Here is a 16134-nt window from a genome sequence, read left to right on the forward strand (position 1 = left end):
CATATTATTCTGCTAGTCAGCAAAGGATTTCGTAAGAAGCCTCCATTTGTTTGAAGGACCATTCTGCGTCCCAGGAGAGAGAGAAACCATTGCCTTTAGTGGTACCTGAGCTCCCTATGATGGCCAGCATCTGCCCACTTCTCACTCTGAAGTTCAGGTTTTGGATGCCCAGCTCACAGGAATCTTGGCTGTGGCGAGATGTCCAGGGCATCTTGAACTGATCCAGCCGCTCAAACCAAGACAGCTGGGAGGACATTTTCACCTGTGGGGAGACATTGGAAGGTTCCTTAGGGAGATGAATGGCTCAGAGAGCTTCAGCAACTTCTGTTCAGCTCCCCTGTGCCGTGGATGGGCCCCTCTCCACAGAGGACATCCCCCTGCTGAATCACAGGCCTGAGGTGCCCCCATCCGGATTCTACCAAACACAGAGTCTGGCCCCCACCCTATGCTGGCAACCTAAGGTGCTGTTTCCAAGTCTGAAAAGAAGGGGAATGGAAAGCACGGGCAATAGCAGAACAGAAATAAAAATACAACACGAAGCAAAATATCTTCACTTAATAATAGTTTATCAAGTGTTTACTATGTGCAAGACACGGTATTAATTACCTTACATCCGCTATCTCATTTAGTCTTCATTGTAAACCTATAACATAGGTACTATTAGAATCCCTGTTTTACATATGAGGCTCAGAGAAGTTAAGTAACTCTCTCAAGCTCACACAGCTAGTAAGTGGCAGAGCAGAGAAAGGTTATGGTGTGGTTCATTGGCTTGTCCTAACTCACACCCACAGGAAGCAGACTCAGGGCTCTGAGGTTCACCATCTCAGGCCCCACCATGTTCCATCTGAGCAAGGTGTGGTCTGCCCCTGAGGAGGTGTGGGAATAGGTCCTTGAATCTGACCAGGGGATTCCTGAAAGCTTCTGAAAGGCCAGTGTTTGTCCTTGCACTCTGGATATTTTATTAGCTCCAGGGAGAGTACATTTTATTTTTGAAAAAGGTATAAAAATTGATGAAATCTGAATAAAGTCTGCAGTTTAGTTAACGGCATTGTACATTGTTAATTTCTTAGTTTTGATAGTTATAATGTGGGTATGCAAGAAGTTAACATTAGGGAAAGTTGGACAAAAGTTATATGAGAATGCTGTATTATTTTTGCAACTTTTTCAAAAGTCTAAAATTATTTCCAAATATAAAGTTAAAAAGTGATCCAGAGATTTTTTCCCCATAGATTCACATAGTTTGCTTTATGTTTTCACAAGGGTCTCATTTTCTTTTTCTGCCTCTCAGCCTCCAGCCATATGTGTCATAAGTGACACATATTGAACCCAACACATGAGGCATCGACATGAACGGGGTGGAGGCCCCGCAGGGTGGGCTCACCCTTCCCCTACGCTTGGGGAATTTTCTCGCCTTCCCTGCCCACTTCTCTCCCCTTAATCCCAGGAATGCCTCTACCTGATAGCTGAGGTCTCTGACCTCCAGGGTGTTAGGCTGGCCACTGTAGGTGAAGTACAGGCTGTTGTCATTTTCAGAGGAGAACAAGCTATCCTGGAGGCTCTGCTGGGAGAGAAGAGAGGTGAAGGACTCACTTTTGGAAGCCACTGAGGACACAGGAGAAGACAGAAGGAGGGGACTGAGAGGTTAAGAGTGACTTCTTACAGCTGATGTGGCTGACATCTCAAATTGGCAAGAGAGGGGTTTGTGCAGGCGGAACCTGAGGCTTGGAGAAAATATGAGCACTGGTGAGGGCCCATCTCCGCTTCCCTTCAGAGAGAGCTTTGGGACTTCTCCCAGGACAGCTCTTGCCCCACAGAACCTCAGCCTCAAGCTGGTAGAGGCTGAACCCAAGCAGCTGATGGTAAATGAGACCCAGACTCTGGACTGGACAGAGAGTTTTGTGGGCCTCAGTGCTCTAGAAAGACCTGAGCTAGGAGCTGGCAAACCCTCGGACTTCATCATTCTCTTCCTGCATCTGGCTTAACATCTCCTGCTGCCAAACGGACATCGCATATGCAGCATGTGAGAGGAAAACAGCTACAAGTTAATGCTCAATACTTGTGAAGACACCATTCTGAGAAAAGTCATATCTTATTTTGATGAGGAATTTTGTGCAACAAAGCTATTGAAAATGCTGATGGAGCTGGGCACGGGGCTCACGCCTGTAATCCTAGCACTCTGGGAGGCCGAGGTGGGAGGATCCCTTGCGCCCAGGAGTTTGAGGTTGCAGTGAGCTGTGATGACACCTGTATGACAGAGCAAGAATTTGTCTCCAAAGGAAAGAAAAAAAAGAAAGAAAACTCTATTGGGAGAGTTCAGAAGAAGTCCCTGTCATCATCATCACCACCACCACGGTCATGATGTAGTTGTTATTGTCGACGTGGTACTATATTTGAATGTACGTCAAACGAGTCAATGTTTCATCGTATCAGCTGATACCTATGAATGGTATTAACCATCTACAGATCTGAATTCCTCCTATTTTAACAATTCAATCATTTAAATCATTGAGGCCCACACAAAGGAAGAACTTGACTAGGAAGGTTTCTGTTTTTTAACGCATTCAATTTTCTTTCATTTCTGTAGTGCAGGAACAAGTATATATTCATTAACAAGTTCCCATAGAGTTTTCCCCCACAGCTGCCATTCTCACACTGATGTGTCCCTGCAATCAACCCAGCACCCACTGGGAGCCCACAACATGCTGGAGTCTGGGATGAGACAGTGAGAAAGTCTTTGAGAAGCTTAGATTTCAGCGGATGAGACAGGTGGTTAGGACGTAGCCAAATAAGACAGGCATAGGGGCAGGCTGAGCTCAAGCATCTGACCAAAGTATCATTTCGCTGTATTCACAATGCACATTCATGCTTTGAGGTTCACCCAGAGGAGGGTGACTTACGCCTTACCTGCAAATAACACCTGGTAGTCTCCTCGTCAAAGTACCCCTGCAATGGTGGAGGTAAGAAGTCCTTGGAAAGGACATTCCAGACCAGTGGAGGTGGAGGGAAATAAATACAGGTGACAGTATGTGGCCAGCCTACTGTGGTAGCCCCCAGAGTTCTGGGAGTGTATGAAAAACAGCAGCCCAAAGCTACTGACATTGTTTAATATTTGAATTATCACCATAAAGATCTCAAATTATACAGAAAAAAATATGGGGAAGATAAACACTTATTTGGCCCCTCAGGAGAGGGGTTATCTCTGGGGAGCGGAGAGACATGTAAGGGGAGAGGGGAACACAAAGAGGGGACAGGGTGCAGGCTTCAAAGTTTTTGGTAATTAGTGGTGGGTACATGGGAGTTCACTATTCTTTACATTGACTTGTCTGAAATATTTCACAACATGTTTTCAAATTGAGAGAGCAAGCCAGTGAACGCGAGTTCTCTGAACTCTCGCCCACTTCTACCCCCAGCTGCCGATTCCCCAAAGCAGGAGGGAGAGGTGGCGAGAGGAGGGGAGAGGGTCTGCATCCTCTGAGACGGAGGATGATGCCCCAGGGAGATCAAGGCAACTTAGGTAGCTGCTGGCCTCTGGCAGTTCAGCCCTGAAGCCCCCTCCTCACTCACCATCCTCACCACCACTAGGCACACTGCCCAGTTCTTCCGTTTGACTCTGTTAAGTTATCAGAAATTCTATCAATTGCCAAGAGACTGACTGGGGTCAGCGTGCATCCTGTTGTCATCATTATTCTTACTTTTTAAAGCAAATATCTGCAAGAGGGATATTAGTCAGCTGGCATCATATATAAATGAACTCAGAAATGGCTTCTGCAGGTCAAAAGGTGGCCAGGTTGGATTTAGGGGTGGAGGAGCCGCTGAGGAAGGAAGGCCAGACATTTGGAGTCTGGAGTAACATGTGGAGGTGACCTCAAGCCCAGGTGGGTTCCACTGTGCTGTGCTTTGAGAACGGGAGGGCACTGGGGCCTGGGGGACAGAGGCAGGACAGAAGACAGGTAAGGGGAAGGATAGAGGTGCTGGGCTCCCTGTTCTGAGGCTCCCCCAGGCCCCTTCCCTGTGCTAGGTAGGCAGGTGTGGGCCAGCCCAGACCCCAGCCACCATGGAGGGACCGCACACGAGCTGCACAGGCAGCTCATCTTCTAGAAGAAAATTTGTGCCTGGATTGGGGACGACCTCTGTTCCATTTTAAAATATTTTCCTTGGCTCCCAGGAAGGGTTTGTTAGACTTTTCCTGAGGTTTTGACAAACTCTCTGTATTTTTCAAATACTTAAATATCTATTCGGCTGACACCTTAATCAGTATGACTGTCAGAACATCACTCGAATTTCTGACAGGTGACACCCAAAAAAGCAAAAGCAGGTTTATTTGTAGGTAACCAGCTCAGCTCCTGCTGGGCTACATTGTAATTTCTCCTCGTATTAACTTCTGATCAAATTCCTGAGTCAGAAGCACAGGAAAGAAGGAGCACAGAGCACAGGTTGCCCGTTCTGAGGTGAGGCGCCTGTACCCGGAGAGGGAGTGACATGCTGAGGACCCATGGTGTGGGGGTGGGGGGGACAGCGCTTGCTCCTGGTGGAGAGAACATTCCCACACAGCTCTCTGCATCAGGAGTCTGTGGGCCAAGGGCACTTGCCACTCCAGATACCAAGATGCCAGAGTCCCCAGTGCGAATGGCCCCAAGCCCAACCCCAGGGCCTGCGCCCCCTCCCAGGCCCGTCCTCCTGAGTGCCCCTGGACCAGAGGGGCAGGGGGCGGACCGCCCAGGGGTGCGTGACGGCCCCGTGCAGTGGGATGGGGCCAGGGGTGGGCAGAGAAGGAGGGCAGGTTGTGGCTTGGGCCAGAAGTGGCTCCCTGTGCCACCACATTCTGGCTGCCATTCCAAGAAGCCCTAGAATTTCTAAATTCACACCTGGCCTTCCAGGTTGTGAGGAAAGGATGTCAAAGTAAGAGGACAGAAACGATTTTATTTAACAGTTCTTCGCTCGACCGATAACTGTTAAATATCTAGACAGGATACGTGGTCCTCGTCCTAGTGCTCAAGCCCCACAGCCATTAGGGCCAGACCATCCCTGAGCACCTGGAGCAACAGGAGTGGGGAGAAGGAAACCGGGACTGGCAGGGCCCGCTCGTGTGTCTGGGGGTTGGGTTCTGGCAGTTCCCTGCCTCTGCGAGAGAGCCGTGGGGGCTGAACCGTCAGCCCTTCCAGGCACAAGTGTGCCCAAGCCCTGGGACTTTGTATCGTGTCCAGGCTGCAGGCTTGTCCCTGCAGGGGTTGGCCTCATGGGGGTGCTGGGAGAGCAGAGCCGGTCACTTGTGGTGGCTGCAGAACTGACCAGAAATCCTGGGCTCCTCAAAACTCATGGCCAGTCCTGGTGGCCTGTGGCCCTCCCTGGTAGGTGTGGGGTCCTCAGTCTGTCTCCTCTTTCTCTCCCTCTTCCTCCTCATGACAGGCCAGGCAGAAAGACAGGGCGGGGGGACCTGCTTCCCTCTGTCTTCCAATTCAGCTTCGAATGCAGTCACACCCTGATGTCCCCGGTGAGCCGTTCTCCGGTGAAACGAGGGAGGAAATCTTGTTCCTCCCCTTCCGGCCACCTGGCCGCCGTCTATCCCCTCCAGGGCCCCCCCCAGAGCCTGTGACTCCCGGCTAGACTCACATTCTGAGCATAAATTCTGACATTCCCGTAAAAGTCGTCCATCGTCCTGTCCCGCCATCATTTCGCTGTCACCAGGTTCTTAGCCTGACAGCCCCATGGAGGAAGGAGACGCCAGCGGAGTCCCTGCCATGTGGGAGCAGGTTTCTGTGATGGACTTTCACTTGGAAAAAGCCACATCAGCCCAGGCCACACACAGGGATATCCAGTTCCTGTGGAAGCGTGCCTGAGGCCAGGAGTGACCGGACCCTGCTCCCCTCAGCCTTCGACGCCAGGAGATGGAGTCCTGCCGCCGCCTTCTCGCTCTCCGTGTAACGCAGGTGGTGACAGGGGACGGAAAGCTCCTGTGGGAAGAGAAAGGTCTGACTGCTCCCCACCCCACCGGTGCCCCTGTCACTCACCGAAGCATTCTGGAGTGTGGCCGCCTTCTGTGGCTCCCTCTCCTCAGCCATGGGGCCCACGGGTCTGTGTCCCTTTGCTCCTTTGGACCCAGCTGCTCCCTGCGGGTGCCAGCGCAGCCTCTCTCTGCTTCCTAGAGCCGGGACGCCGCAGGCTGCCTCGCGGCGGCCTGTCCCGGCATTCCTCTCGGGCAGCCCGGCCGCCCACACGGCCCGCATTCTGCTTCCCCTTCAAGATAAGGACTCTCTGGCTAAAGGTTCATCAGATAATGGCATCTGTGGCCAAACCCCAGTTCTGCCTCCAGGACGGCCTCCCGAGGGACTCCAGGGCCAGGAGAGGAGCAGGCAGGGTCATCTGCCGCCAGCTCCTCGGCTGAAGCCACTCCAGGGAGGGACAGGTCACCAGAAAATTCGCTATCTTTGCTGCCTGCTGGCCATGAGTGACCTCCTATCTTTGGCGCCCAGGGGGTCCTCGGGCCTCTCAGTGAGCAGAGGCTCTGAGAGCTCTCTGGAGGAGGTTCCTGCTGCTGCTTCGGAGCCTCGGCACAGCCTGGGCATCTTCCGTGCCTCCTACAGCGTCAGGTAAGCCACATCCTCCCCCTCGAGGGCACTGAGGCCAGCGTGAGGCCTGGGCTCTCACCCTCTCTGCTGCCTCCGCTCACTCATGGGGGGACTGCCTGGGGGTTTCAGGCTCCCTCTTCAGTGGACCTCATGGGGAGAAGAGGAGGAAGTGCCTGGGAAATCAGGTGCAACAGTGAACGCCCCTCCTCCTGCCAGGCCAGGCCCGGCCCAGGCACAAGCAATGTGACAGCAGTGCCAACCTGCACCCCTGCCTCTTACACTCCCCGTTGCCCACCCCGTGTCTGTGGCTGCCCTGTGTGGATGCAGGGGCTTGGGGAATGGGGGTGCTGGGAACACGAGGGGTAATAAAGCCTGGGGAAGGATTGCAGGGTCAACCACCTCCCGGTCAGACAGAGAGGGGACATTCAGAGCAGCTGCAGGCCAGGCCCTCTCCACAGGTGATGGACAGCCTCCGCTGCTGCCCGTCAGGCTCTGCAGAGGAGGGCACTGAGGCTGAAACACATTAGGAACCTGTCCAGAGACAACCGGGGTGGGTGCAGATGGGATCAGAGCTGGGGGACCGGGGTCTGGCCTCTTCCAGACCACCATGCTGTCTTTGCCTTCCCGGGGTTTCCTTTAAAGCAATCGTGTCGGGCCCTGGTGGAACATCACATCGTGCCGGAAGAGGTGGAACAGGCAGATCCTCAAAGACGTCTCCTTGTACGTTGAGAGCGGGCAGATCATGTGCATTCTAGGGAGCTCAGGTAAGCTGGGAAGGAATTCTCTAAGTTCTCAGCGAAGGCTTCGGCTTGATCTACACCACAGTGAAGAAACAGGTTTAGGCTGTTGCAAGAAGCCTGCAAGTTTGATATCAGAATGAAATTTAATGACATGTCTGACTGTGAATGGAATCTGGGATCAATGTGAAATCTTTAGAAAGATCCTTGAAAGAGTATAAAACTCCACCTAATGAGTAAGTGAATTCGAATTTCCATGTATGGAAAGCCCCCTTGCACAGGGCCTAGCACTCAGGGGTGTTCAGTAAACAAAATTTCCCCTATCTGTGCCCTGCCTAGAGACAGGAAAAGGAATTAACTAAGCACAAAAATGCCCACTAAGCCCCCATGTTTTATTCTACTGGTCCTTTTTAAAATTATTTTTATTACTTCAAATATACTGTCAAGAATAGAAAATAATATAAAAAATGTACATGCATTAACATCAGGCCTTATCCAATCTTAACATTATAACATATTTGCTTCAGATCTTTTCCTTTCTTAAGGAATTAAACATTACAGATCATACTGAGACCATCAGTGTGCCCATTCCCCACATCGTCCTTCTCCTCTTTCCCAGGGTAACAACAGTTGAGGCTGCATTCAGAGTTGGTCTTTGTGTCCCAGCATCAGCCAGTCATTGCTGTGGAAGGGGATAGATTTTGGTGAGGCAGCTCCTCGTGACTGAGGACACTTTCCTGGGAGGGTCACAGCTGCGCATCCTCAGCAGCTGAGGAATGGGTGCTTTGGCCCTGAAGAGGGGATCTGTGTGGCACACCACAGTGTCCACTACACTGGGTGACCCTGCACATTTCAAGGTTAAAAGACTCTGGCAGATTAGCTTCACAAAAGCCTCTTGATGGAGCTGTTTCTCACAAATTGTTCACATTTACTGCCACCCACTCTCTACTTGCATTACTCTCTTCTGTAAAGATGGGGAATGTAAGTCTATGATAAAATGTAGGCAGGGGCTGGACACAGTGGCTCACACCTATAATCCCAGAAGTTTGGGAGGCCAAGGCACGAGAATTGCTTGAGGTCAGAAGTTTGATACCAGCCTGGGCAACACAGCAAAATCCTGTCTCTACAAATAATTAATAATAATAATAAGCCAGGCATGGTGGCATGCACCTGTAGTCCTACCTATTTGTGAAGCTGAGGAGGGAGGGTTGCTTGAGCCCAAGAGTTGGAAATTACAGTGAGCTATGATAGTGCCACTGCACTCTAGCCTGGGCAACAGAGTGAGACCCTGTCTCAAAAAAAAAATGTAGGCAGGATCAGCCTCTTTAGACCCAGGGAGTTAAAACCATGGCCATTCATCTGCTATAGTAGGTGCACAACTGTATGGCAATAGTAGTTGTTAAAATTAAATAAAAAGGAATTCCCTGGATATCTTAGTTCATTTGGGCTGCTAAAACAAAATACCATAAACTGGGTGGCTTATTAACAATAGAAATTTATTTCTCACAGTTCTAGAGGCTGGGAAGTCCAAGATCAGGGGACCAGCACATTCAACGTCCAGTGAGGGCCAGTTTCTTCGTAGCCTGCCATTTTCTCACCCTAACCTCAAATGACAGAAAGGGAGAGGTGTCTTTCTTGAAGCCCTTTTATTAGGACACTAATCCCAATCATGAGAGCCTCCCAAAATCTAATCACCTCCCAATACCACCTCCTAATATGCCTGAACTCCTAATACTAATACTTGGGAATAAAGATTTCAAGATATGAATTTGGGGGGGGGACATAAACATTCAGACCATAGCACTAACTAAAACTATTATACTTTTCTGAGATTTCCTGTCAGCCTTTATTTCCAATTTTTAAACAATTTCTAACTATACATATGTACCATAACATCCAGAGTCATTCTAATTTTCCTCTTGCTAAATATAATATACTCCTTTAAAAAGAAAACAAGCTGAGTTATCCCTGTAACAATTTGTCACTTATTGCAGACCTTATGTAGAATTAAATAGGGTGGCATGTAGCACCCTTCTCAGAAGCGTGTCCTACTTCTAAGAACAACAGGGAATTGAATCCACAGTCTCAGAGGTGTGTCCCTCAGGCCAGTGTCAGGCTTCATGTACATCTCTGCAGGACAGTGGGAGGGGCTGTTGATCTGGGGGTATGGGCTGGTTTTTGATGAGATACCTAGGTACAGTTTTATGACAATGTCTACCCTTTATACTGAACATGAATCCATAGTAGAATGCAAGTTCTACAAGGGCAGGGGCTTTGTCTTTTTTGTCTTTGTGGGGGGAGTGTTTGAGACAGGATCTCACTGCCTCAGCCTCCTGCATAGCTGAGACTATAGGAGGGCACCACCACGCCTGGCTAATTTTTCTGTCTTTTGTAGAGATGGGGTCTCACTCTTGTTCAGGCTGATCTCGAACTCCTGATGTCAAGCAATCCTCCTGCCTTGGCCTCCCAAAGTGCTAGGATTACAGGTGTGAGCCACTGTGACTTTTTTCCTGCTGTATCCTTAACACCTAGAACAGGGTCAATCACAGAGTAGGTACTTAGTAAATATTTGTTGAATAAATGAGGAAACAAATTAATTCCATGAATTACTTATAGTGTTTCATAAAATGACATGATTTCATTGGGGTCTTATCTCAAGTGGTATTGTCTATCAAATCTTTATTCCTGAGGCAAAAGATGACTTATGTGATCAAAGTCTCACTAGAGCATGGTCTAAAGTAAACCTGTCTAGAACCACCCAGCACTCCAGGGCAACTTACTTGACTCACTACTTGCTATCGAGTAGGGCCAAGACTGGAATGGGTGTTTCCTTGAAGATTGTTTAGCTACAAATGATTTCAGTCTTATTAGAGAAGGTAACCCCAAATATCATGGTTTTATTGCCCTTTATGGCATTAACCATTTTTGTGTCTAACTTTATTATGTTATTCCAACCCTCCTTTCTCCATTGACTATATGTATAAATTTCTCATATTCTTTTTTGAATGAGCTTTGTCATCTTGCTGTTTCTCTAATTAATGAGTTAATAAATATTTGACATATGTTTAAGATAACTGAATTAGTTATCTATTTCTATGTAAAAAAAAGAAAGTATCCCAAAACTTCGTGGCTTAAAACAACAAAACCATCATTAATTATTTTTCAGAATTTCTATGGGTTAGATTTGGAAGTGACTAGGTTGGGTAGTTCTGTCTTAGGGGACAAGAGGAAAATCCACTGTATTTGGCAACAATAAAGTATCCCGGAGGGGCGGAGTCCAGAGAGGGGGAGGGCATCGCATGGGGACGGCCAGGGTTCTGGGCCAGAACAGGATGGAAGTTGGAAATAAATGGAAGACCACCAGTAGCTATTGTTGGGGCTCAGAAAACAGTACCCTAAAATGAAGGCCTCAGTAGCAAAAGTTTTTCTCTGACTACCCATCACTCAGTCCCATTTTCCCGAGGCTAGCCATAGAAACTAGAATCCCTTTTCCCCAAGGCGGGTCATAGAAACTAGAACCCCTTTCCTCAAGGCCAGCCATAAAACCTAAAAATATTCTGTGTAACAACTGGCCACAAAGAAATCATCTGACCTACCTTGTCATAAGACCACCATTCCAGAGAGGGTCCTGCCCCATACCCAGAAGGAAAGAATGCATGCTGAGAGAGGCTGAGAAGAATCTGGACAGACAAGCCTTGCTGGGTCTCCCCACTCAGTCCATGAACATTAGATCATACCCTTTTTGTCTAGTCATAGTTCTCCATGGCTGTTCATACTTTGTTGACATAAAAGTGGACAATTTCCCCTACATCTTTGCATCTTCATTCTAAAGCCTCCCATGTATACACATTAAATAAATTTGCATGCCTTTTCTCCTGTTAAAAAAAAAAAGTAGCCTTGATATCCCTGGAGAGGCCAGTTTAGATGTAGTGGTGGAGCCAGAACCTGGGCCGCAGGGTATTTGGAGCTTCTGCCAGAGTTGAGATTGGATTCCAGAAATGTAAGGCCAGGGAAGCTTTGTTAGAAAAACCACACACAGGCCTAGGATCATGTCTGGGAAATCACAGGGCACGTTTTGAAAGACAACCTCTATAGAGTCCTATTTTGTTTCTTTACAATCGTTCCTCCTCTCTTTCCCACTCTGACCTCTAACTGAACACATGGGACTAGTTCTGAATTTTGTCAGTCATGGGTTAGAAAAGAAGACAACTGCTACAGGAGCTTGTCTATCTTTGTACCCCTCACAGCAACAAGCAGTTTTTAAAAAAATATTTGAACAAAAGATCTTCTCTTTGGCTCTGTGCGAGCCATCACAGCCTCAGTAGAATTCTCTTGCTGTCTTCTCAGACAGTTCAGGACCTCTTGCCTATTTCCTCTGTTATCAATTCTAACTTCTTCCCAGCCTTAGATAGGAAAGGCCTGGGGCAGTCTGTTCTGTGTCCATCAGCTCCCAGCCTGTGTCCAGGAAGTCTGAGAAGGGCCAGCAGGTTTCTCATCCTAAAGGTATCACCTAGCCTCTAACCATAGAAAAAAACAAACTGGGGAAACCTCATGCCCCAGTCTCCTCAAGCACCAAGCAGTTAGTTCCCCACAACTCCTCTGTGGGAATGTTCTTAGTGACAGCCAGCAAGGCCACACCCAAGGCTCTCAGCGCAGGCTGTGGCCCTCTTGGCTCTACCAAAGGACTCACTCACTAAGCCTGCACTTCTCAAACTCTGCTATAGCAGAATCTGACTCAACAGGCCTGGGGTGGGGCCTGGAGGTCTGCATTTCTAATAAGGTCTCAGGGACGCTGATGCTGCTGGTCCTCAGAACACACTTTGTTAGCCCTGCTCCAGGCAATGCAACCTACATCCAGGTACAACCAGACGATCCCAGGGACCACGAAAAGAAATTAAGATGTTCTAAGACCCACAGGTTTTCAAGAGCCCCGGCTTTCTGTTTACCCTGATCCTATAGGTATTTTGTTTTTTGATCCAAAACAGTTTTAAAACCAAATAAGCAGACAAAGCACCTTTAGTCTTGACCTGGATGAGTGAAACGCCTTGCACCCCTCTTAGGGTGCAAACCCAAGACTCATTTGTGTCATGAGACTTTGACCCATGAATCAGGGCTGGACCGCGGCGTCACGCCCCCACAGGGGGTCTCGGGAGGTTCCTCCAGGGCCTTCTCTTGTCGTCCCCCAGGCTCGGGGAAAACCACGCTGCTGGACGCCATGTCCGGGAGGCTGCGGCGCACGGGGACCTTCCTCGGAGAGGTGTATGTGAACGGCCAGGAGCTGCGCCGAGAGCAGTTCCAGGACTGCTTCTCCTACGTGCAGCAGGTGGGCGCGCCCCGGCCCCGCCCCGCCGCCCCGCCGCCTCGCCGCCTGCAAGGGGGCTCAGGCGACGCTGACGCCCGCTCTCTCCCACGCAGAGCGACACCCTGCTGAGCAACCTGACGGTGCGCGAGACGCTGCACTACACCGCGCTGCTGGCCATCCGCCAGGGCTCCCCCGGCTTCTTCCAGAAGAAGGTGGGTGCAGCGAGAGTGGGTTTGCACCCCTTTTCCTCTCCCTTTCACCTCTAGAGCTTGCCCTGCCCTGTGCCATCCGAGAGGGCAGCCACCAGCCACTCGTGCCTTTTGAGCGCTTGGAATGTGACTAGTTCAGACTGTGATGTGCTCTGAGTGCAGAATACGCACCGGATTTCAGACACGGAGTCTGAAAAAACAGAATGTGAAATAGCTCATTAAGAATTTTTCAAAGTATTGAATATAGGTTGAAAAGATAATAGTTTGGCTGTAGGTAATATTATTAAAATTAATTTCATTTGTTTTGCTTTTTAAAATGTGGCTACTAAAATATTTTTGGTTCTGTATAAGGCTTGCGTTATCTTTCTGTTGAACAGGGCCATTCTGCAAGCTCCACGTTTAGACAGATATTATTTTCCCCACTAATTTTTCTCAACTTGCTTCGAGGCTTCTTGAATGTGCCTCATCCACATTGGATTAAGTTAATTAAGGAAGGAATTATTAAATTGTCAACTCCTCCTAAGTTTCAGTCTTAACGTACAATGTTACACTCTTAAATGTACCCAATTTGGAAGTAGCCACAGGTGAACGCATCTGGGCGTTACCTGGAAACATTGCCTCACTTCTGTCTGGACTGGGGAGGATCCAGGGAACAAATGACAGGGGGATGTGCCATGTTCAAAGGGGCACAGCTCCCTGGGAGCAGGCCTGTATGTTGTGATGCCCTAGGCAAGTGAACAGCATTCTTCTTACTGAGAATCCTGGACAATTCAGGGTGTAGCTCTCACTCTAGAGTCTTGGCCCTCAAGGATGACCATCGGCCTCAAAGAGAGAAGCCTGACTCTGTTTCTTCCCGGAAGGTTACCTAAGAGTGCTCCGAAGGTATTGCAAAGTTCTTGCTATTTCACCATGTTATACTCTGTTCTCATATCTGGCTGGCTTCATTCTGACATCAACCCTGTAGGGAGACATTGTCTCCATCTTGCAGAATAAGATACTGCCACCCAAGGAGATTAAGATCAGACAACTAAGAACGGCAGAGCTAGGGCAGGGACCCAGGCCCTCTGGCTCCATCAGGCCTCCCTGAGCCCCCTGTGGTCTGAGAAGGGAGGCCAGAGCTCAGCCCATGCAGAGGCTCCGTGTGCACATGGCTTTTGGTGGCCCAACAGTGAGTAGCAGACGAGGAGCCAGGCCACACAGCTCCTCTGCAGGCCTTCTCTCTGTTTGCCTTTGTATTTCTATTCCCAAAGTAGGTGGGAGAAAACCCTATTGGTATTTGGATGGGAGATATGAAGTCATGAACAGAGTCATGAATTAGTGACTCATTTACATCACATACCCAAGAAGAAAATCTGAGAAAGCCACTGGGCCCCTCCCCAGAAAATGCATGTTTGCATAAATATTTAGAAAATTGGTGGGTACTTTGGAATGGAGTGATGGCACATTTGCCCCCTAGTGAATGGTCTCTCTTGCTGGTACAGGCAGTTCCTAAATGTCCTGCAAATGTTGCTAGCACAGACTTTTCCCTCCTTGAGAGTCCTTGCTGAGAAAATCCAGTCCACAGGGTGTAAAATCCTGGCAATTTAATAAGAAGGAAGTGCTGGTGATAATAGAGGAGACAGCGTGGCAGATCTGCTTCTGTCCTTGGAGGAGCCTGAAAATAAAGCGTGACCAACATGAGCAGGCTGTCTCTGCCGGGCTTTTGGCTAAGCCTTGTACTTCATGGACCACCTGAGGAAGCCCAGACAGTCCTACTCTCAATCCTCACCCTGCCACTTGGATCTTGGGCAGTTATTGACCTCTCCAAGGGTCCATTTTCCCCTCTATAATAAATACAACAATAATTTGTCTCCACTGGGGTTGATGTGAAAAATAGATCAGATTATGTGAAAGCACTGTACAAAGAAGGTTGGACTTGATGGTCCCAGTGGTCTCTTAAAAGACTCAGTGAATTCTGTTTCCAGTAGAGTTTGTAAAATATGGGAGAGGCTTTCTGCAGGAGCATGAAACATCTGAGACAAATTAGGTAAATGTCTTCTCTGCCCACCCCTTCTGAGCCAGAAGGGGCAAGCTTACTCCTTTCTTGATGTTGCAGAGAGATGAAGAAGAGGCCGGGAAATCTACCCTGGCTGGTGAGCACATAAATCTGAGCTTGTCAAGCAAAGCTCAGTCTAGCATCCTTCTACTCTGATGGCAGAGGAGACCCTTCGTTTTTCCAGAACATACCATGCTCATTTATTAATGCATTTTTACCTTCCAATTATTCCTTTGTATCTACTTCAGCTGTGTCCTTCTTTTGGTCAAAGCTTCATCTATGATATTGATCCCACCCCTCTCCTCTGGAACTTTGTTTCATAAATCATCCCCTCTTTTATTCCAATCTAGTTTGTTGCTGTTTTTTTTTTTTTTGAGACAGAGTCTTGCTCTGTTGCCCAGGCTAGAGTGCCGTGGCGTCAGCCTAGCTCACAGCAACCTCAGACTCCTGGTCTCAAGCGATCCTTCTGCCTCACTCCCAAGTAGCTGGGACTACAGGCATGCGCCACCATGCCTGACTAATTTTTTTCTATATATATTTTTAGTTGTCCAGATCATTTCTTTTTACTTTTTAGTAGAGATGGGGTCTTGCTCTTGTTCAGGCTGGTCTCGAGCTCCTGACCTTGAGTGATCCACCCGCCTTGGCCTCCCAGAGTGCTAGGATTACAGGTGTGAGCCACCACACCCGGCCTGCTGTTGTTTTTTAATGCAGTGTTTTTATTTATATTTCATTATATTAATAAAAGCAATACAACCTCATTAGGGGTGTGTGGGAACAAAACTCATTACCATGTAAGTATTCTCTCTCTCTCTTTTTTTTTTTTTCCTTTTTCTCAGACTTGAGCCAGTTTATATTCTCTCTTTCTATCTGCTTTCTCCCAGGGCTTTATGCAGATCTGGGTAATCAGTAAGGGAGGACTAGAAATACAGATTTTTTAACTGATCTCTGGAGAGGAGAAAAGCTGATGAAGGAAAGAGGGAGAGGGAAAGAAAAGGCCAAGCTTCTTGTTTAGAAAGTCAGTAAAGAATTTTTTTCTGGCTGTTATTGCTGTGGGGGGAGTTGAGAATGAGGAGGAAGGAGAAGGGTTTCAGGGAGCTGCAAGGTGTAAGTAGAGGGAGGAGAATTGGAGGAAAGGGAATTTTAAATGTGGCTGTGGGTTATAAATTGGGTCCCCGTGAACGCATCTGGGGGTTACCTGGAAACGTTGCCTCACTTCTGTCTGGACTGGGGAGGATCCAGGGAACAAATGACAGGGGGATGTGCCATGTTCAAAGGGGCACAGCTC

At 48.5% G+C, this 16134-nt stretch overlaps 2 protein-coding genes across 3 annotated transcripts in view; one reads left to right on the forward strand and one right to left on the reverse strand.

Moving 5' to 3' along the window:
- Positions 1 to 6288, reverse strand: part of ABCG8 (ATP-binding cassette, sub-family G (WHITE), member 8) — an 18058-nt gene extending 11770 nt beyond the window's left edge. The window contains exons 1-3 of one of the 2 annotated variants that reach the window (XM_012653871.1): positions 5611 to 5978; positions 1457 to 1558; positions 106 to 262 (exon numbers count right to left, since the gene is read on the reverse strand). In XM_012653871.1, coding sequence (XP_012509325.1) covers positions 106 to 262; positions 1457 to 1558; positions 5611 to 5652 — 301 coding nt within the window. In that variant the 5' untranslated portion in view covers positions 5653 to 5978. Of the gene's footprint in view, positions 1 to 105; positions 263 to 1456; positions 1562 to 5610; positions 5979 to 6008 lie in introns of those variants that run through there. The other variant, XM_012653870.1, reaches the window with a different exon arrangement.
- An 885-nt stretch (positions 6289 to 7173) lies between these two features.
- The window catches only part of ABCG5 (ATP-binding cassette, sub-family G (WHITE), member 5), a 21518-nt gene continuing 12557 nt past the window's right edge, over positions 7174 to 16134 (forward strand). Inside the window, exons 1-3 of the mRNA XM_012653872.1 lie at positions 7174 to 7330; positions 12490 to 12626; positions 12719 to 12817. Coding sequence (XP_012509326.1) covers positions 7309 to 7330; positions 12490 to 12626; positions 12719 to 12817 — 258 coding nt within the window. The 5' untranslated portion in view covers positions 7174 to 7308. The remainder of the gene's footprint in view (positions 7331 to 12489; positions 12627 to 12718; positions 12818 to 16134) is intronic.

Source organism: Propithecus coquereli, unplaced genomic scaffold (genome assembly GCF_000956105.1).
Source record: "Propithecus coquereli isolate 6110/MARCELLA unplaced genomic scaffold, Pcoq_1.0 Scaffold43, whole genome shotgun sequence".
Classification (NCBI taxonomy): domain Eukaryota; kingdom Metazoa; phylum Chordata; class Mammalia; order Primates; family Indriidae; genus Propithecus; species Propithecus coquereli.